The 21,602-nt window shown below is 31.5% G+C and overlaps 1 protein-coding gene and 1 pseudogene across 2 annotated transcripts; both read left to right on the top strand.

Annotated features, from left to right (window-relative positions):
• LOC123203730 overlaps nt 1-7,370 on the top strand; it is a 20,003-nt pseudogene extending 12,633 nt beyond the window's left edge.
• LOC123203729 (geraniol 8-hydroxylase-like) lies at nt 5,785-21,602 on the top strand. Of its 2 annotated transcripts, XM_044620190.1 has the most exons (3): nt 5,785-5,917; nt 20,187-20,731; nt 20,859-21,602. In XM_044620190.1, exons 1-3 carry the CDS (start codon nt 5,785-5,787, stop codon nt 21,465-21,467), a joined length of 1,287 nt encoding a protein of 428 aa, XP_044476125.1. In that variant the 3' UTR covers nt 21,468-21,602. The 2 variants fall into 2 exon arrangements, with proteins under 2 accessions (XP_044476125.1, XP_044476124.1); XM_044620189.1 differs by lacking the exon at nt 5,785-5,917 and having other exon boundaries at nt 19,815-20,731.

Genomic DNA, 21,602 nt, shown 5'->3' with positions numbered 1-21,602 from the left:
TAGATATGAAAAATATCAATTTACTCTCTCAGAAAATTTCTACTACAATCAGGGCTAATATTTATCCCTTACCCCCTAAACAATTTTCTAATCTCTTAGCGCCCCTATAGTTTCAAAAAAGTAAATTTTCCCCCAAACCATGGTATTCACCCACTGTGCCATGCCAAATTTCACAAACACCCGTCGTGCACTAATTTCTCTCCCCTAGCTCCCTAATGTTTTGAAATAGCTTCTTCACCCTCTAACCCATGGTCAATCTCTTGACCGTAAGGGAATTCATCCTGACCATGGGTCCACTGTTCCCACAGCAGGAGTGCCGACTGTTCTAACCCCTTTTCCAAACTAAAAATCATTGTTTTTGCCTCCAATTTCAACACAAATCAAATGTCCATATCTTATGACATAAAAACCCTTAAGAAATTCAATCAAAACAACCAAGAATTAAAATATTTTATGCATTGTTCAAAATTGGAACCTTAGAATTTCAATCCGCAAAATCTCCCTCAAATCTCAATAATCTTAACAATAAATTCATTCAAACAACATTAGGGAAGATTTACTAACCTTCATTGCCATTTTTGATTGTCGCCTGTGAAATGACCGTGGGACCAGTGAAAATTTTTGATTTTGCACAATGAAACCGTGGGAAAATTATGTGGAAAATAAGTAAAATCCTTGGTTTATATATAAGGGTAGTTTGGTCATTTCATAAAATAAGGGCATTTTTACTTAAACCTGATTGTTTTAGGCAATTTCGCTTAAACCCCCTTAATTTTGGCCATTTAATATAATTTCCCTTTGTTTTTTTTAGTGTGTAATAAGTTTTACTTATTTGAGTATAATTATGTTGGATATGTTATATTCTTATACTTGTTAGGTTGTGTTTGGTGTAGCAAATATTTTATTATTGAAAATGAAAGAGTATTACTAACATAAATTATTTAAAAAATTATTAGGTATAAATTTATTATTATGATTGATAAAATTGATGTATAAATAATTATTATGTTTAGTTGAAAGTAATAAAAAAATATTAATATATTATTTTATTTATTATATGAAAAATTAAGGGTTATAAAAATATTTTTTATATTACTTATTACTTTAATTGAAAATTTAGAGAATTTTTGTCTTAAAAATTAAATAAAGATAAAATAATGACAAAATTTATAGTACATTAGTAATTTTTTAATATATAAAGTAAATATGGTAATCATATTACTTCCTATATGAGCTATTATATCACTATTGATAATACAAGATTATCAAAATCATTTATTACTTTACAAATAAAACAAAATAATAGTAATAATAAAAAATATATTACCAATGTAATAATTGGTGACCCCAACCAAATGCCTCTCCATGATTTTAATTTTTAATAGTCACATTTATCATATGAATTATAAATTAAATTTTTTAAATATTTTACAAGTCATTATTAATCTCGTTAATTATCAATTGTATTATGTTTGAAGTTGAAATTGTATATTTATTTAGATTATTGATTATGATATTATGTCTTTTTATCCTTACAATATAAAGAGACAACAAACAAATAGTTAGTATTAACTTTATTATGATATTATGTCTTTTTATACAAAAAATTATTTTATATCAAAATGTCTTTTTTATGTATTATTTCATAACAAATCGTATTATTCCTTGACATTTTGATAAAGTATAATGTTTTATAATAAATTGTATCATTATATGTTCTGTTTTGACACAACTTTACCAATTGCATAATTTGAGTTAATTCAAATCAAGTTAAATCAATCCAAAAATATTTCGGTTCTGTCTAGGGTTGAAAATTTTTGATATAATTCTATTGTAGGTAGGTTAGGATTTAGAGTTTTCAATACAAAACTCAAATTAATAAGATATAAATACGATCCAATGACATGAACTACCACTTCTAGATCAAATAGTTGTTGCCTACGAATGATGACTCTAATTTTTTTTATTTTTTAATTCTTCTAATTTTTTTTCTATAATTACAACACTAAATTTATTAAAGTCAACTCTCAATTCTCTCAACCTTCTCAAAAATATTTCGGTTCTGTTTATAATCGAAAATTTTTGACATAATTCTATTTTGAGTAGGCTAGAATTTAGAGTCTTTGATATAAAACTCAAATTAATAAGATATAAATACGATCCAATGATATAAAGTATTACCTCTAGATCAAATAGTTGTTGCTTGCAAATGACTACTCTAATTTTTTTTTAATTTTTCTAATTTTTTTCTATAATTAAAACACTAAAATTATTAAAGTCAACTCTCAATTCTCTCGACCTTCTCAATCTGTCAACTCTTTCTTAAGTCAAATTCACATAATCTCTCTTAATTTCTCAATTATTTTTATTTTATTTTAGGCTAAAGTGCTTATTCCACCACGTCGTGCCACCACAACTGACACCCCCTTTACAAAATGTTGCTTTCTTAAATTTTTTTCTATTAATTTAGAAAATCTTATTTACCTATTTATGAGTGGTTAAAATTAACTGAATCTGTTAATTATATCATTTCTCCCCTAAAACCTTAAAAACTAACAATTTTCTCTCAACCTAAGTTTTCAAAAACAATATTTTTCCTCTAGGGTTTTCAAACTTTTAGATTTAATTTTTTAGGCAATAAAGACACTTCTTCGACGATCTCTGGGTAACGTCTTTTCATCTCCAACACGTCTTCCTTTCGATAATGCACAACATCATCTTCATCTCTTGTGAAGATGATGTCGCACTGCATCAGAAAGAGGATGACTAGAAGGAGGATGCATTGGAGAGAAAGAGACATCACTTGGACATAGTCAGAGACGTCTTGTCATCGATGAAAAGATTGAATTTGAAAGTTTGGAAACCCTAAAGGGAAAAATGCTATTTTTAAAACTTGGATTGAAAAAAAATTGTTAGTTTTTAGGGTTTAAGGGGAGAAATGAAATGAAATTTAAGTTTATTTTTAATATTAAATATAAAATAACGATTTTGTCTTTAAAACTAACAGATTCAACTGCTCATAGATAGGTAAATGAGATTTTAAAAGTTAATAGAAAGAAACTTAAGAAAACAAAATATGTTTGGTGAGAATAAGCCCTCTGGCCTTTATTTTAATATTTATTTAATTTAATAGTTTATCCTCTTTCCTCAAATTTATTTCAAAGTGATTTATATTTCAAATAAATTTTATTTTTAAATTATTTTAACAACAAAGAAAACCAATACTTTAATGAAGAGTCACACTCATAGCTGTCACCGCCATGGGCGAGAAAAAAATCGAGTTGGAATCAAAATCACGGGTGTCTACCTTTCTATTTCAGTTTCTATCCAGAACTAGTCTATAAGGGGTAAGTTTCCATTCCAATTTTGTGAAACCAACTAATTTATACCTTTATTTAGAAGGATTCCCATCATAGGCAACCCATTCTTTTGGGTAGGTCGGATAAGGAGCTAATCAAGGGTATCCTCACTGACGAGAAAGGGACGTAAAGTTAAATTGAAAGAGACCGTAATGGTGTGTGTTGCGTGAAGGAGATCCCTTTCCTTGAAGCTAGACTCAATTAATGATGGATGCGGTACATACATTTGCAGAACTTTCTTTCCTTTTCTTCGTAGGCTCAATTAATGATGCATTTGGTACATTTGCAGTGCTTTAATATATATCATTGTAGCGTAAGACATTGAAGCTCCTTCGTCCAGCTCTCCAGGTCCAGTTTCTTTTCTTGGTCGTTTCAGCTCGCTGGCTTGGGTGGGTTCTGTCAAAAATATAATAAATATGCATTCTATTAATGGGCAGATATTAAGGGGTTTGGATAAACACCTACTTAGATTAGAATGAGTTTTATGCAAAATTTTATAAAACAACTGCTATTTTGTAGTAGAAATCCACCGAAAGCTTGTGTTTTTAATGTTGAATGTAAGAATACTCTTGTGGTATAATTGTTTAACAAGTAAAAAGATGAGTATATTTGTATAAGTGAGAGAAAAATGTGGTAAAACTTTTAATTTCCTTAAAAATTTGGGTGGGAATAAGTCTTTTGGCCAAATTGTAAATCGAATTCTCTTCCTCAATGTAATTGTTGTCTTTTAATCTATCATAATCAAATGGTCATCATCAAACATGCTCGAAAAAGAGCAAATTAATGAGTAGACACGTCAATTGAGTCAGATCGAATAGAAATCTAGCACGAATTACAAAAAAAAAAAATACACGACACCAGAAGACTTGGTTTGTTATTGTAGCATATCGGGCTAGGCCCATGAGCCTATTGGGTTAGGTCTCGGGGTTTAATATTAAACCCATGGGCTAACTCTGGCTGACTTGATACTGTTTAAAAATAAAAATATTTTTTTTCTTGCTCCTCTCCTTATGTGCTTCCTTCTGCTATGTGGTAGAAGCCTTGGCCTCCTTAATTATTTTTTAAAGTTTTTTAATTTGTTTATTTTTTTCTTTATATAAATTCATTCAATTTTTTTTATTTTCACTTTTATTTACAAATTTCTTAATCTCAATTAATTTATTATATTTTTAATTTTATTTTTTCTCATCAACTCTCTTTCAAAAAATATATGAATTCACAAATAATAATTTTTTGTGTTTATAATTTTATTTTTATTTTTATTTTATCATTACAAAATATTACAAATGGATTAGGTATCAAATAAATTCAATCTATTTGAATATTATCATAGTATATATTTATTTATGTTTTATAATTTATACCTATGTAAATTAATTTATTTATACCATGTCATCAATTTATAATATTTTTTATGATGTAACTACTGTATTCTTCTACTATAAGTGAGAGATTATAAATAAAATATTTGAAATAGTATTCTCGGTTTTAATAATTAAAAAATAATTTATATTTAAAAATTTTAAATGATCTTTTTTAAATATTGATTAAATGGGCTTGGTTGGCCCATTTAAACCCTGGCCCGACCCGATAAGATCCATTATTATATAAACCAGGTCTTGAGCTTTTATATATTATGGGCCGACCCGACCCAAAAACTCATTACTATTTAGACTTCGGGTCTGACTTAACTCATTAGTTCGATGGATCGAGCCGGAGCTAGATTGGCCCATTGACACCTCTGTTAATGAGGGACTATTTTTGGTCTTATGATATCAATACTTTGGCTTACCTATGCCCTAGGCATGGGGTCTGTGAGTGGTCTGAACTAAAAATGAAAGAGGGTTAGGCCGCTCCGACCTTCCTTTTTGGCTCAAACCCTGAGTGAGACAATTTGTAAATTATAAGTTGTGTCAAATCGATAGGCTAGACAGGTCACGTTTAGGCTTGAAAATCAAATCCATAGGTCGGTTTCATACGGCCCACCACAATAATAACAAACAAAATTATGATACCAACTCGACACGCCCATCCTTGCAGTCACAAGTCAAAAGAAATTCATAATTTGGACAAGGCATCGTTGCTCCTTGCCACATAGCCACCCAATGACCAGGAGCGCAGCAGCCCAGCGGAAAAATAAAATCATGGGATCCTTAGGCCTTACAATTTTCATCGGTATAAATAATCAATCAAACCTCGTCCATTTAATTTAATCTATTGTTTCTCTAAGCAAGAAAAAAAATGGATGTCATATTAAGCTGCATAATATGGTTCTCTTCACATGGCTTTCAATAATAGCTCTGAAATCCATTTTCAGAGGAACCAAACCAGCTTCTAGGAAGCTTCCTCCTGGACCCAACAAACTCCCTATCATCGGCAACCTCTTACTTCTTGGTGAGACCTCGCCAAGATTCATGGCTTCATAATGAGTCTTCAACTGGGCCAGTTGACCACCATAGTCATTTCTTCCGAATCCATGGCCCAACAAGTCCTTCAAATTCACGATTCATCTTTCTGTAATCGTTCCGTTCCCAACGCCCTTCTCGCTCATCAGCATGGTTTGCCTTCCGATCTCCACCGCGTGGAGAACTCTCAGGAAAATCAGCAACTCGCATATTTTCATTACTCAAAAACTTGACGCCAGTCAAGACCTCCGGCGCAAGAAAGTGCAGCAACTCCTTACTTATGTTGAAGAAAATTGCCATGCCGGTAAAGCCATAGATGTCCGCCGAGCCGCTTTCAGTACTAGTCTTAATTTAATGTCAAACACTATGTTCTCCGTTGATTTGGCTGATCCCAAATCAGAGTTTAGGGAGCTGGTGTGGAATATTATGTTAGAGGCTGGAAAGCCTAACGTGGCCGATTATTTTCCTGTGCTGAAAAAGATTGACCCCCAGGGAATAAAACGTCTTGACGATTCACTTTGGGAAGATGTTGGGGCTCTTTGATCGCATGATCGATCAACGCTTGAAGCTGAGAGAAGTCCCTGGTTATGTTAAAACCAATGACATGTTGGAGACTCTTCTCAACATCATGGAAGACAAAACTGAAGCTATCAACAGGGATTATATCAGGCATTTATTTCTGGTTTGTATTTCTTTAATTTACCTCGTATTTTTTATGCTTATAAGTGCATATATTATTGTTCTTACCCTTAAGTCCTACGATATCTTTACGCTGCAATGAGGTGTTATATATTCTTTGATTGTTAAAAGGATTTGTTTGCTGCGGGTACTGACACAACTGCGAGCACACTGGAATGGGCAATGGCGGAGCTCCTCCGTAATCCTAAAGCCTTATCAAAAGCTCGGTTAGAGCTGGAGCAAACTATAGGCAAAGGGAACCCAGTTGAGGAACCAGACATCACTCAGTTGCCTTACTTACAAGCAATCATCAAAGAAACTTTAAGATTGCATCCACCAGTTCCCTTTTTGGCTCCCCGCAAATCCTCCACAGACATGGAAATCAACTGCTTCACAATTCCAAAGGACGCCCAAGTTTTAGTCAATGTGTGGGCAATTGGCAGAGACGAAAATTTATGGGATGACCCCAACACTTTTCTCCCAGAAAGATTATTAGGGTCCAATGTTGATGTCAAGGGCAGAAATTTCGAGCTCATTCCGTTCGGTGGGGGGCGGCGAATCTGCCCTGGAATGCCATTGGCAATCAGAATGCTGCATTTAATGTTGGCCTCGCTTCTTCACGCCTTTGATTGGAAGCTTGAAGATGGGATTACGCCAGAAGAAATGGACATGGAAGACAAGTTCGGCATCACTCTACAGAAGGCAAAGCCGCTTCTTGCCATGCCCTTTGCGTGCAAATAGAACAAGTTTGAGTCCCCAACAGGAAAAAAAACAAAAAAAACAGTCATTTGTTAATCAACTCTTGCAAAATTTGGAGAGACTATGAAAAAAGACTATTTAATAATCTTCAAAATTGAACTATTAAATAGGCATTTGTTGTATCTCATATCTATCTTTTCAATAAAATGGTCCAACTACTTCGATGTTATGACCTTGGTAAGTGGAGGTGTTTTATGTATTAATATCCCCTTAGTTCTAACAAATTATCTCAAAATATAATAATTTCGTTTAATATGTTTAGACTTCTAATATGGTTTTGGTTTCTTTGCCTATGTAATAGTATCAGTATTGTCAGGGAATATAGTTATTGGATAAATTATGTTTGAAATCACACCAAATTCAAATACAAACTTGTGCATTCATGCAACTTTTTTTGCTACTTCTAAAACAATAATATATTCAACTTTTGTAGTAGAATCAACTATGGTTGATTGTTTGAAACTTTTTTAACTAACTGTGGCTCCATTATATATGAATATGAATCATGACGTAGACTTTCTATTATCAATGTTTGACTAAAAATTAGAGTTTTAGTATCCCTGAATGTTTTACTCTAAACATTCGTAACTCTGAATTAAATCCATAGATCTTCTTAAGTTTTTATGAATCGATTTTATAGTCCACCAATGTTTCTCCTTTGGGCTGGCCTTAAATCTGCTTGTAACACTTACAACATAGGATATGTAACATCCCTCCCTAGAAATATACCTCCATATGAAATATAGGCCAAAAAGACGTATATCATCTGATGTTAAAAATACATTTATTTTTAATTAATATAACAAATAATATAAAAAATATTTAAAATAAAAATATTTAAAGGCATTTAAGTAAAATGATTTACTAGTATTATTTTGTTACCTTTAGCCGAATACAATAATTATGTATACCTATTAAATTTTATCAAACATAATACTCATTTATATCTAATAATCTTCAAAATAATCTATCTCCAAGGTAATCTTTCTATTTTGGTAATATAATATTATCCAAACCAAATACCCCCTTAAAGTAATTTTTTCTAATGGCCATTGGCCTCCAAGCCGTCGGGTAATCATGATTTTTTTTTTTAAAAAAAATCTATGGCTACAATGATGGGCCATGTTGAACTGACTTGTAAATCTAGTTTTCAAGTCTAAGCACGATCCACTTAATCTATCGGTTCAGTACAATTTATAATTTTGCTGATCGGGTCAAAAAAGAAGCATTCGAGCCGGGCTTCGGGCTGACCTAGCCGTCTGCCATATCAAGTTAGGCCATTCACAAACCCCTCGTTAATTTGCTGTTTTATCCAGCTTGTTTGACGATGACTGATGATCGTTTGATTGTAATATGTCAAAAGACAATAATTATGTGAAGTAAGAGGATTCGATTTACAATTTTCATCGCTATAAATAATCAAACCTCGTCCATTTAATTTAATCTAGTGTTTCTCTAAGCAAGAAAAAAATGGATGCCATATTTTGTTGTAAAATATGGCTTCTCTTCACATGGCTTTCAATAACAGCCCTCAACTCCATTTTCGGAGGAACCAAACCAGCTTCTAGGAAGCTTCCTCCTGGACCCAACAAACTCCCTATCATCGTCAACCTCTTTGTTCTTGGTGAAAAACCACACAGGTCCATGGCCGAGCTCCCCAAGATTCATGGCTCCATTATGAGCCTTCAACTGGGCCCGTTGACCACCATAGTCATTTCTTCCGAACCCAGGGCCAAAAAAGTCCTTCTAATTCACGATTCATCTTTCTGTAATCGTTCCGTTCCTGACGCGCTTCTCGCTCATCAGCATGGTTTGCCTTCCAGTCCCCACCGCGTGGAGAACTCTCGGGAAAATCAGCAACTCGCATATTTTCATTACTCAAAAACTTGACGCCAGTCAAGACCTCCGGCGCAAGAAAGTGTAGTAACTCCTTTCTTATGTTGAAGAAAATTGCCATGCCGGTAAAGCCATAGATATCGCCGAGCCGCTATCAGAACTAGTCTTAATTTGATATCAAACATTATGTTCTCCGTTGACTTGGCTGAACCAAGATCAGAGTTTAGGGACCTGGTGTGGAGAATTGTGGTAGAAGCCGGTAAGCCCCAGGCGATAAGACGTCGCTTGACCGTTGACTTTGGGAAGATGCTGGAGCTCTTTGATCACCTAATTGATCAACGCTTGAAGCTTAGAGAAGTCCCTGGTTATGTCAAAACCAATGACATATTGGAGACTCTTCTCAACATCATGGAAAACAAAACTGAAGCTACCAACAGAGATTATATCAGGCATTTATTTCTGGTTTGTATTTCTTTAATTTAGCTTGTATTTTGTATGCTTAAAAGTGCATTTAGTACTGTTCTTACTTTAAGTCCCGCGATCTCTTTACACTGGGATGAGATGTTATATATTATTTCTTTGTTTCAGGATTTGTTTGCTGCCGGTACTGACACAACCTTCAACACACTGGAATGGGCAATGGCCCAACTCCTCCAGAATCCTGAAGCCTTATCAGAAGTAGGGATGGCAATGGAGAGGGGCGGGGAGGGGATGGCAATCCCCATCCCCGTCCCCGTAGGGGATATCAATCCTCGTCCCCGCCCCGTCCCCGTTTCGGGGATAAAAAAGAATCATCGTCCCCTCCCCGCGAAGAAAAATCCCCTCCTCATCCCCTCCTCATACCCGTAAATATAAATTTTAATTCCTTTATGTATTTCAATAAATAAAATAAATCATATTTTCCCAAAATATCACTTGTTACAAGAGCTACAAAATATTCATTGTTATTTTAGTTCAAATACAAAGTTTTCATAAAATTTAACAATATGCAATAATTAATCTCTTCATTAGTAGTTCTTCATGTATGTGATTTAAGGTAATTTTATAATAACATTAGATTTAACACTTTTTATTCACTTCAATTGATTTTATCAAGTTTATAATTTGTTTTTTTTGTGTAAAACCTCGTGGATTGACTAACTAAGTTTTGAAGTTGAAATAGAATTAATTTGGTACATTTGCATTTTATGATAATGAGATTCTGGGGTTTTTTAAATATATTAGATTAATAGTTCAGAAATTAGTAAAAACTGATAATTGATAATTCAAAAATTAGTAAAATTAAAGTTATAGTTTTAATAAATCATAATGTAAAAATTTCTAAAACTTAATAATTTAGAAATTATTATATTAATATATTAGATTTAGGGGGTGGGGTGAGGAGGGGATGGGGCGGGGCGGGGAGGGGAGGGGCGGGGCGGGGACATATGTATCCCTATCCCCGACCCGTCCCCGATTACGAAGATTTTTTTCCATCCCCATCCCTGCCCCTTTTCCCGTTTGTATCGGAGAATCCCCTCTGTGTTAGGGTCAGAGAGGGTCGGGACCCCTAAAGTCGGGTTCAAATTGTCATCCCTAATCAAAAGCCCAGTTAGAACCGGAGGAAACTATAGGCAAAAGGAACCCAGTTGAGGAATCAGACATCACTCAGTTGTCGTACTTACAAGCAATCATCAAAGAAACTTTGAGATTGCATCCGCCAGCTCCCTTTTTGATTCCCCGCAAATCCTCCACAGACGTGGATATCAACGGCTTCACAATCCGAAAGGACGCCCGAGTTTTAGTGAATGCATTTACAATTGGCAGAAACGAATACTTTTTTCCCAGAAAGATTCTTGTGATCCAATGTTGATACAACATGTTTTAATTTAAAAAAAAATATAGAAGTCAAAAAGGAATATTAATTAAAATAGACATAAAAATTAACATATAAACTTTTTAAAGTAAATATTTAATGAATTTAATTTTTTAAATAAATTTAATATTTATTCTAATGATACCCCTCTCTAATAAATGCCTCTTTTAAGGAAATTTAAGTCATTATATTAATTATATAAAAAAAACATATTATATAAGGATAAATAGGGAAAGTAAAATACAAATTAAGGGTATTTTAGTAAATTTATATTAATAAGAATGTAAAATAATAAAAAGCCCAAAATGGTATTGTAGTAATTGTATATTTTAGTGTACTATTCTATTAACTAAGTGTTTTGGGTGGGAAAATGTTATTAATGGTAACCGTGGAAACGGGTTTTTGCACCAAAATTTGGGTGGGAAAAGGTGAATTACCCATTATTGATTACCCTTAATTATTTTAGCCAACTTTTTTTACTTGTTTCAAATTTACTTTCTTGCATGCACCAAAGGAAATGCGCTGTAAAAATGTGGAAGCGTTGCAAACTCTGCTATCTCAAAGTGACACAGATCCTAACTCCCTTCAAGGTACATGGAATGTGTCTCTACGCTTGAATATATCATGTCAACTCCATCTATTGTTGTAACTGTTATGTTGGATCAAATCAGATATCCAAAGATTTTGTTGTTCAAAGCTTGAATTTAATCATATTTAAAAATAAATTTATACAAACTTAGTAAGTCAACCAAACCCCTTGGCCAAACCATCTAACCAAGCCACTCGATCAACCCATCCAGTCAAATCACCTAGCCAAGCCACCTGACCAACCCATCTAGCCAAGTCACCCCGATCAATCCATTTGACCAAGCCTCAAAGTTTAAATATAATAATATTTAAAAATAAATTTATGCAAACTTGGCCAGTCGGTTGAGCCACTCGGCCAAACCCAAAACCCATAATTTGACACATTTTCATTATCAAACATCATAATATTACAAAAACATTTCTTTTTACTTAATTTACTAAACTTTTCCGATTATTTAATCAGTATTTTATCTAATTTAACTTTGAAACAATATTTTAACAACTTTTTTTGTTTTTTTTTGTTTTGTTTTGCTAAACCTTGCTTTTTATCAAGTGATTTTTCTCATTCTAAAGATAAAGTCAAACTAAGAAGTAGGTATATTTGTATAATAAGAAAAAAAAATGATTACATATGTATAAAAAACAAAAAAAAGGCGAAAATAATTAATATCCCCATATTTAGGGTGAGTTTTATTGTTAGAAAATATCAAAGAGTTGATATAATTTTAAATTTAAAACTAATATAGGATAAAGATAAAATTTAAAAATAAGTTGGAATAGAGACAATTTTATTTTTATAATAGGTCAAAAGACTTATTCCCATTCAAGGTTTAGTATAAACTCAAACTTTTACCCGTTAATTTTTGAAAACTCAAATACCTACTCACCTATTAAATTTTATTGTTTCTATCATGAGTAAAATCATTATTGAAGAATTTTATTTAAACTCAAATTTTAGAATTATCCTTAAGTTTTAAAATTTTATTTTTTCCTTTTAATATCATATTTTTTAGGTTAAAAACTGCTTCCCCCCCCCCCTACCCCAAAGTCTGGGATTCCAATCTCTCATCTTTTTCTTGTATGCAGCCTTCCCCCCAACCTTCTAAAAAATGGCAGTTTCAACCCCCCCCCCCCCCCCCCCCCCCCCTACAACATCAGTTTCTAGATTAGCTCCAGCGTTGTTCTCCCTTTGTTGTTGGCATCCTCCTTTACCGAGACTTAGCTAACATTGCATCCTCCCTTTACCGCCCCCACTTCTCTCTCGTTTGACGTAAAATCCAACAAAATCAAGCTAGAGATTTCACTCAAATTCGGCTCAATTTGCATTGACACTGACATAACAAGAGAAGCATCAAGAATAGAGCACCCTTATCGTTTTCGACTGAAGATGAAGACAAGTCTTCATCGATTGGTTTTGTTGGTTACTGATGGTTGGGAATGAAATGAAGACTAAAAGAAAAGTTGGGAGGGAGAGAGAATGCGGCCATTGTTATTGCTATCTCTAGCCGCGGGCAACGGTGGTTAGAAAAATCTTAAGGGGAATTACTTATTTTTTAAACTTTGGGTTGGGGGGGGGGGGGGGGGGGGGGGAATTTGTTAGTTTTTAAACCTAGGGAAAATTTTTAATAGATTTTTAGTTTTTTAAATATATTTGCTAAATAATAATTTTACCCCTGACAATAACAATTTGTTTTACATAAAATCTTGCATAATACTCATCTTAATCTGGGTAAGTGTTGATCCAAACCCCTAGTATTGTATACATTTTGTTACACAAATAAAATTTTAGAATTTAAAAGTACACAAAGTCTGTGATTTTGTTGAAGAAGTGAGATTTTATTGATAAATGAGATTTACCAAAAAAAATTATTAGTTAGATAGAATGCATATTTATGATGTGTTTGACATGAAATTGATGCCAAAAAGGTGACCGATGAAGAACGAAAGTTAAGTGAGCCACGCTTAGGTGAGTTTCACCTAGGCAGGTAGGCAAGGCTGGAAAAGAAACTAAGACTGGAGAGTTAGACGAAGGAGTAAACCTGGCAAATAGGCATGTTGAGCTGGGTGTAGGTCGTGTCAATAAGGGGCAGGTAAAACGGGTACGAATCGAGTTATGCGAGTAATATTTTCTAAGATCTGTACTTGGGCATGCTGATACAAGTAGACTAGCAGGTAACTCCCTAATATTAATTTATTATTATTTCTCTTTTATTTTTATATTTTAATGTATTCATTTCATAATTTTTAATATTTCTCTATTCAAGTACATAAATATTTTATAGAGGAACAAAAATTTATCTCAAATTATAAAAATTTTTTTATAGGTCTGAAGAATTTTAATATTAAATATGGAATAAATATTTATAATAAAGTGTTTAGTACTTATAATCTTTATATTTGTTTTAAATACGATAATTTTTTTAATTTTAGGATAGATTTGAATTTATTTTATGTAAAGAGAAGAGAAAATATATGAAATTTATATTGAGTGTATTATAAATTTGATATTTAAAAAAAAAAAGAACATGAATAAAAAGGAAAAATGATCCATGGGTAGCCTAAACATTCCCGATCTATTCAAAAAAAATTTATTATCTACAAATATAAATTTAAATATCTAAAATTTATCGGTATTTTGACCAATTTAATTAAGAAAAATAAAATTTATCAATAAAATCTTATTTGTTTAATAAGATCAAAAATTTGTGTATTTTAAACATTAAGATTTTTAATTATATAACAAAAAAAATATTAGATTAAAAGTTTAAATAAACACTTATTTAGATTAAAATGAGTTTTATATAAGATCTTTATAAAATAGTTATTATTTTGTAGTGAAAAGCCGGTTGAAGCTTATGCTTATCAAATTGAATGTAAAGGTAACATTGGTATTATACTAGACTTTGTGGTATTAATGTTTAATGAGTAAAAATGTGAGTATATTTGTATAGATGAGAGAATAATATGATAAAAATTTAAATTTTGCCAAAAGCAATAGTTAACGTTTGAGATTATTTTAGTTGTACAAAAGAAATATTGATGGTAAAATATTTTGATATACATTGTAAAACATTTCAAATCTAGTCTAACATGTGTGAGTTTGGGTAACATTATACTTGTTAGGTGGTGTTTGGTGTAGCTAATATTTTATTACTGAAAATGAAATATTATTATTAAGATAAATTATTTAAAAAATTACTAGGTATAAATATATTATTATAATTGATAAAATTGATGTATAAATAATTATTATATTTAATTGAAAGTAATAAAAAAATACTAATATATTATTTTATTTATTATATGAAAAATTAAGGGTTATAAAAATATTTTTTATATTACTTATTACTTTAATTGAAAATTGAGAGAATTTTTGTCTTAAAAAAGATAAAATAATGACAAAATTTATAGTATATTAGTAATTTTTTAATAAATAAAGTAAATATAGTAATCATATTATCTCTTATATGATCTATTACATCACTATTAGTAATAAAATATTATCAAAATCATTTGTTACTTTACAAATAAAACAAAGTAATAGAAATAATAAAAAATATATTACCAATATAATAATAAATGGTGACCCCAACCAAATGCCCCTCCATGATTTTAATTTTTAATAGTCACATTTATCATATGAATTATAAATTAAATTTTTTAAATATTTTACAAGTCGTTATTAATCACGTTAATTATCAATTGTATTATGTTTGAAGTTGAAATTGTATATTTATTTAGATTCTTGATTATGATATTATGTCTTTTTATCCTTACAATATAAAGAGACAACAAACAAATAATTAATATTAACTTGATTATGATATTATGTCTTTTTATACGAAACGTCATTCTATATCAAAATGTCTTTTTATCCATTATTTCATAACAAATTGTATTATTCTTTGACATTTGACAAAGTATGTTGTTTTACAACAAATTGTATCGTTATATGTTCTGTTTTGACACAACTTTACTAATTACATAGTTTGGGTTAATTCAAATCAGATTAAGTCAATCTAAAAATATTTCAGTTATGTTTAGGATTGAAAATTGTTGATATAATCCTATTTTGGGTAGGTTAGGATTTAGAGTTTTCGATAAAAAATTCAAATTAATAAGATATAAATACGATCCAATAACATGAACTATCACCTTTAGATCAAATAGTTGTCCCCTACGAATGACGACTCTAATTTTTTTTTTAATTCTTCTAAATTTTTTTCTATAATTACAACACTAAATTTATTGAAGTCAACTCTCAATTCTCTCAACCTTTTCAAAAATATTTCGGTTTCTTTTAGGATTAAAAATTTGACATAATTCTATTTTGGGTATGTTAGAATTTAGAGTCTTCGATATAATACTCAAATTAATAAGATATAAATACGATTCAATGATATGAACTATCACCTCTTGATCAAATAGTTGTTGCTTGCGAATGACTACTCTAATTTTTTCTTTTTTCTTTAACTTTTCTAAATTTTTTTCTATAATTACAACACTAAATTTATTAAAGTTAGCTCTCAATTCTCTCAACCTTCTCAATCTTTCAACTCTTTCTTAAGTCAAATTCAGGTAATCTCCCTTAATTTCTCAATTATTTTTATTTTATTTTAGGATAAAGGGCTTATTCCACCACGTTGTGCCACCACAACCGATCCCCACCTTACAAAATGTTGCTTTCTTAAATTTTCCTCTATTAATTTGGAAAATCTTACTTACCTATTTATGAGTGGTTAAAATTAATTGAGTCCGTTAATTATATCATTTTTCCCTTAAAACCTTAAAAACTAATAATTTTTTTTCAATCTAAGTTTTCAAAAACAGTATTTTCCATCTAGGGTTTTCAAAATTTTAGATTTAATTTTTTCATCAACGAAAAAACTTTTTTGACAATCTCTAGATAATGTTTTTTCCTATCCAATGTATCCTCCTTTCGATAATGCAAGACATTATCTTCATCTCTGAAGAAGATGATGTCGCACTACATCAGAAAGAGGATGACTAGAAGGAGGAGACACTAGAGAGAAAGAGACATTGCTTGGAGATAGTTAGAGAAGTCTTGTCATTGATGAAAAGATTGAATTTGAAAGTTTGGAAATCTTAGGGAGAAAAATGCTATTGTTAAAATCTTGGATTAAAGAAAAATTGTTAGTTTTTAGAATTTAGGAAGAGGAAATGAAATGAAATTTAAGTTTATTTTTAATATTAAATATAAAAAAACGATTTTGTCTTTATAACTAATTGATTCAACTACTCATGGGTAGGTAAATGAGATTTTTAAAGTTAATGAAGAGAAACATTAGAAAACATCATACTGTAGGTGAGATTAAGTCCTTTGGCCTTTATTTTTATATTTATTTAATTTAATAATTTATCCTCTTTCCTCAAATTTATTTCAAAGCGATTTATAATTCAAATAAATTTTATTTTTAAATTATTTCAACAACAAAGAAAATCAATACTTTAATGAAGAGCCACACTCATAGCTGTCAGCGCCATGGGTGAGAAAAAAATCGAATTGGAATCAAAATCATGGGTATACACCTTTCTATTTCTGTTTCTATCCAGAACTAGTCTATAAAGGGTAAGGTTCCATTCCAATTTTGTGAAACCAACTAATTTTGATTCTGATTTTAAATCTGACTTCGATTTTGTCTTAAAAAAAACCAGAATAGGAACTAGAACCCATTTTTTTATAATGAATCCAATCTAATTCTATCCTGTTTCTATATTTTATAATAATTTTTTTGGAATTCCAAAGAAAACTGGGCTAAAAGAAGGGGAAAGAAAAGTAAGAAACAAGAAAATTGATGTTAAAGGATTTAATTTATTGAGAAACAAGAGGTAGAGTTTCATCAGGTCCAGATAGTTGTTTTCATTGATGGGATTAATTCTGATTATTGACACGAAGAATTCTGAGCCACCCCATATTTACTTATGCCTGGTTGCAGAGTTTCATCAGGAGAGAAAAAGAAAAAAAAAAAGTGAGAATTCTATAGAATTTTATTTGTCTTGTTTTCGTTGTTAGTTGTGTCTTTTTGCTTTGCTGGTTTCAGAACTGTTTTTGAAAAATGAAAATTTCTCCGTTTCTCTCATTGAGAAGAAAGAGAACTCTGAGATTAGGGATTTTTTCTAATTAATATATAAATAAATAAATGGTAATTTGTTTTGACTATATTCATAAATATTTATCGGGTACTCGGAATCAAAACTGATCGGATAGGTTTAGGTAGGAACATATATGTATAGGTTTCAGTTTCAGTTGTTAAATCTTCGAAACTAATTGGTTTCGATTTTGATTCCTATTTTTTCGGTAAAGTCTCAAGACCCGCTCATCCTTAGTTATCATTGGAATAAAAACAATGGAAAATTGAAATTTATACCCATTTTTAAGCCTCCTTATTCAATTTTACTCAACATTTTTCTCATTATACATATCTACCATAAAGTGAGTTATAATACCGAGGTTACTTCCGCCTTCAACCTTAAAAACACAAGCTTCAATTGGCTTTTCACTACAAAATAACATTTATTTAAAGAAAAATCTTACATACAAGTTATCTTAATTTAAGTAAGTATTGATCAAAACCCTTAATCTTATATATATTTTGTTACATAATTGAAAATCTTAGAATTTAAAAGTACAAAAATTCTGTGATTTATTTGGAGAATTAAGATTTTATTGATAAATTTTTTTTTAGTATTGATAGATCTATCGAAATAAATATTTAGAACAAAGTATTTAATACTCATATTTTTTAAATTTGTTTTTAATATAATAAATTTTTAATTTTTAGGATAAATTTAAATTTATTATATATTAAAAGAAAAAAATAATATAAAATTTGTATGACATATGTTATAAATTTGATATTAAAAAAAGAAAAAAAAAGGGTAAACTGTAGATATCCACGAAATTATACCCAATACATTTCATAAAAATTTATTAAAAATATAAAATTTTTGCCTGTTTTAAACGGATTCCCATTGAAGTTGCGTGAAGGAGATCCCTTACATTGAAGCTAGACTCAATTAATGATGCACGTGGTACATTCAGACATGAATAGAATTGAATTTAAATATTTTTTAACTCCAATTTATAATTTAAATATATAATTAAAAATTTTAATTTTAATTTATAATATATTAATAAAATAGTATTATTTATAATTATTTAATATAATTCAAATTGAATTACAATTTATATTTAAATCAGATTAAATTATCTATCTAACTCATGAACTAAAATCTCAGTAGTTCAAATTTGATTTAGTTTTAAAATGCGTCAAACCTTTTAATTTGAACTAAGTTCTTATTTAAAGTAAACAAATTTGAATCAAATCGAATTAATTTTCGAGTTTGACTCAGTTCAGTTCGGATTTAACTCTAATTATATCTGATTAATAAATTTTTTTAGTAGATTTACTGACCCTCTAACTAATTTAATTGATAAAAATAATATTTATCAATACAATCTTATTTTTCTGACAAAATCACTTAGTTTATGTATTTTAAATTATAAAATTTTTAATTGTGTAACAGAAAAGTAAATTTTTTCTATCACATTTCATTATTCATCATCAATGATGAAGCTATCAAGTTAAAGTTGTGACATTTAAATCTACCTTTTAATGATAAATTATTTTATATTGTATGTGTCTCTCATTTAATAAATTTAATTATACAAGATAAATAATGTTATACACGTTTTTACTATATTTAGAGTTGTAAAAATTTGATTAAGTTAAAAGGTTTATAAAGGTTTGTCAAATTAGTCCTTTCGGTGGGAATAAGTCCTTTGGCCAAATTGTAAATCGAATTCTCTTACTGAATATAATTGTTATCTCTTAATTTAATCTATCATAATAAAATGGTCATCATCAAACACGCTCGAGAAACAGCAAATTAATGAGGGACTATTTTTGGTCTTGTGATAGCAATGCTTTGGCTTACCGATGCCCTAGCATGGGGTTTGTAAATGGTCTGAATTAAAAATGAAAGAGGGGCTAGGCCACTACAACCTTCCTTGTAGTCACGGCCCACCACAATGAAAGATAGGTCACGTTTAGGCTTGAAAATCAAACCCATAGGTCGGTTTCAGATGGCCCACCACAATAATTAAAAAAAAAAAATTATGATCCCAACTCGACACGGCCCATCCTTTTAGTCACAAGTCAAAACAATTCCTAATTTGGATAAGAAATCGTTGCCCCTTGCCACCAAATGACCTGAGATCGGCAGCCCAGCGGAAAAATAAAATCATAAGATCCTTTGGCCTTACAATTTTCATCGCTATAAATAATCAATCAATCAAACCTCGTCCATTTAATTTCATCTATTGTTTCTCTAAGCAAGAAAAAATGGATGTCACATTTAGCTGTATAATATGGCTTCTCTTCACATGGCTTTCAATAATAGCTCTGAACTCCATCTTCAGAGGAACCAAACCAGCTTTTAGGAAGCTTCCTCCTGGACCCAACGAACTCCCCATCATTGGCAACCTCTTAGCTCTTGGTAAAAAACCTCACAGGTCTCTAGCCAAGCTCGCCAAGATTCATGGCTCCATAATGAGTCTTCACCTGGGCCAGTTGACCACCATAGTCATTTCTTCCAAATCCATAGCCAAACAAGTCCTTCTAACTCACGATTCATCTTTCTGTAATCGTTCAGTTCCCAACGCCCTTCTCGCTCATCAGCATGATGACTTCAGCATGATTTGGCTTCCGGCCTCCACCGCGTGGAGAACTCTCAGGAAAATCAGCAACTCGCATATTTTCATTACTCAAAAACTTGACGCCAGTCAAGACCTCCGGCGCAAGAAAGTGCAGCAACTCCTTACTTATGTGGAAGAAAATTGCCATGCCGGTAAAGCCATAGATATCGGCCGAGCCGCTTTCAGTACTAGTCTTAATTTGATATCAAACACTATGTTCTCCGTTGATTTGGCCGATCCCAAATCAGAGTTTAGGGAGCTGGTGTGGAATATTATGGTAGAAGTTGGAAAGCCTAACGTGGCCGATTATTTTCCTGTGATGAAAAAGATTGACCCCCAGGGAATAAAACGTCGCTTGACGATTCACTTTGGGAAGATGTTGGGGCTCTTTGATCGCATGATCGATCAACGCTTGAAGCTGAGAGAAGTCCCTGGTTATGTTAAAACCAATGACATGTTGGAGACTCTTCTCAACATCATGGAAAACAAAACTGAAGCTATCAACAGGGATTATATCAGGCATTTATTTCTGGTTTGTATTTCTTTAATTTAACTTGTATTTTTTATGCTTATAAGTGCATATATTATTGTTCTTACCCTTAAGTCCTACGATATCTTTACGCTGGAATGAGGTGTTATATATTATTTCTTTGTTTCAGGATTTGTTTGATGCCGGTACTGACACAACCTCCAACACATTGGAATGGGCAATGGCCGAACTCCTCCAGAATCCTGAAGCCTTATCAAATGCTCAGTTAGAGCTGGAGGAAACTATAGGCAAAGGGAACCCAGTTGAGGAATCAGACATCACTCAGTTGCCTTACTTACAAGCAATCATTAAAGAAACTTTGAGATTGCATCCGCCAGCTCCCTTTTTGATTCCCCGCAAATCCTCCACAGACGTGGAAATCAACGGCTTCACAATCCCAAAGGACGCCCGAGTTTTAGTCAATGTATGGGCAATTGGCAGAGACGAAAACTTATGGGATGATCCCAACACTTTTCTCCCAGAAAGATTCTTGGGGTCCAATGTTGATGTCAAAGGCAGAAATTTTGAGCTCATTCCGTTCGGTGGTGGGCGGCGAATCTGCCCTGGATTGCCACTGGCAATCAGAATGCTGCATTTAATGTTGGCCTCGCTTCTTCACGCCTTTGATTGGAAGCTTGATGATGGCATTACGCCAGAAGAAATGGACATGGAAGACAAATTTGGCATCACTCTACAGAAGGCAAAGCCGTTTCTTGCCATCCCTGTTGCGCGCAAATAGAACACGCTGGAGTTGCTCCCAATAAATAATCTTCATATTTTCAAGTTTAATTAAGTCAGTGTAGTTTTTCTAATGAAACCATTTTAAGTTTAAAACCAAATTGAATAAAAAAATTACAGTTTAATTAAGTTTAAA

Source organism: Mangifera indica, chromosome 19 (genome assembly GCF_011075055.1).
Source record: "Mangifera indica cultivar Alphonso chromosome 19, CATAS_Mindica_2.1, whole genome shotgun sequence".
NCBI classification, from domain to species: domain Eukaryota; kingdom Viridiplantae; phylum Streptophyta; class Magnoliopsida; order Sapindales; family Anacardiaceae; genus Mangifera; species Mangifera indica.
Note: the sequence above shows the minus strand (reverse complement) of the source record. Positions and strands in the feature narration are given on the sequence as shown.

What these genes read in the sequence shown, in the direction of transcription:
- LOC123203729 (XM_044620189.1), top strand. Translation starts at nt 19,847, where the DNA reads ATGGATGTCACATTTAGCTGTATAATATGGCTTCTCTTCACATGGCTT. An exon ending in ATATCAGGCATTTATTTCTG is followed by an intron (nt 20,732 to 20,858) that starts GTTTGTATTTCT and finishes TCTTTGTTTCAG; the next exon opens with GATTTGTTTGATGCCGGTAC.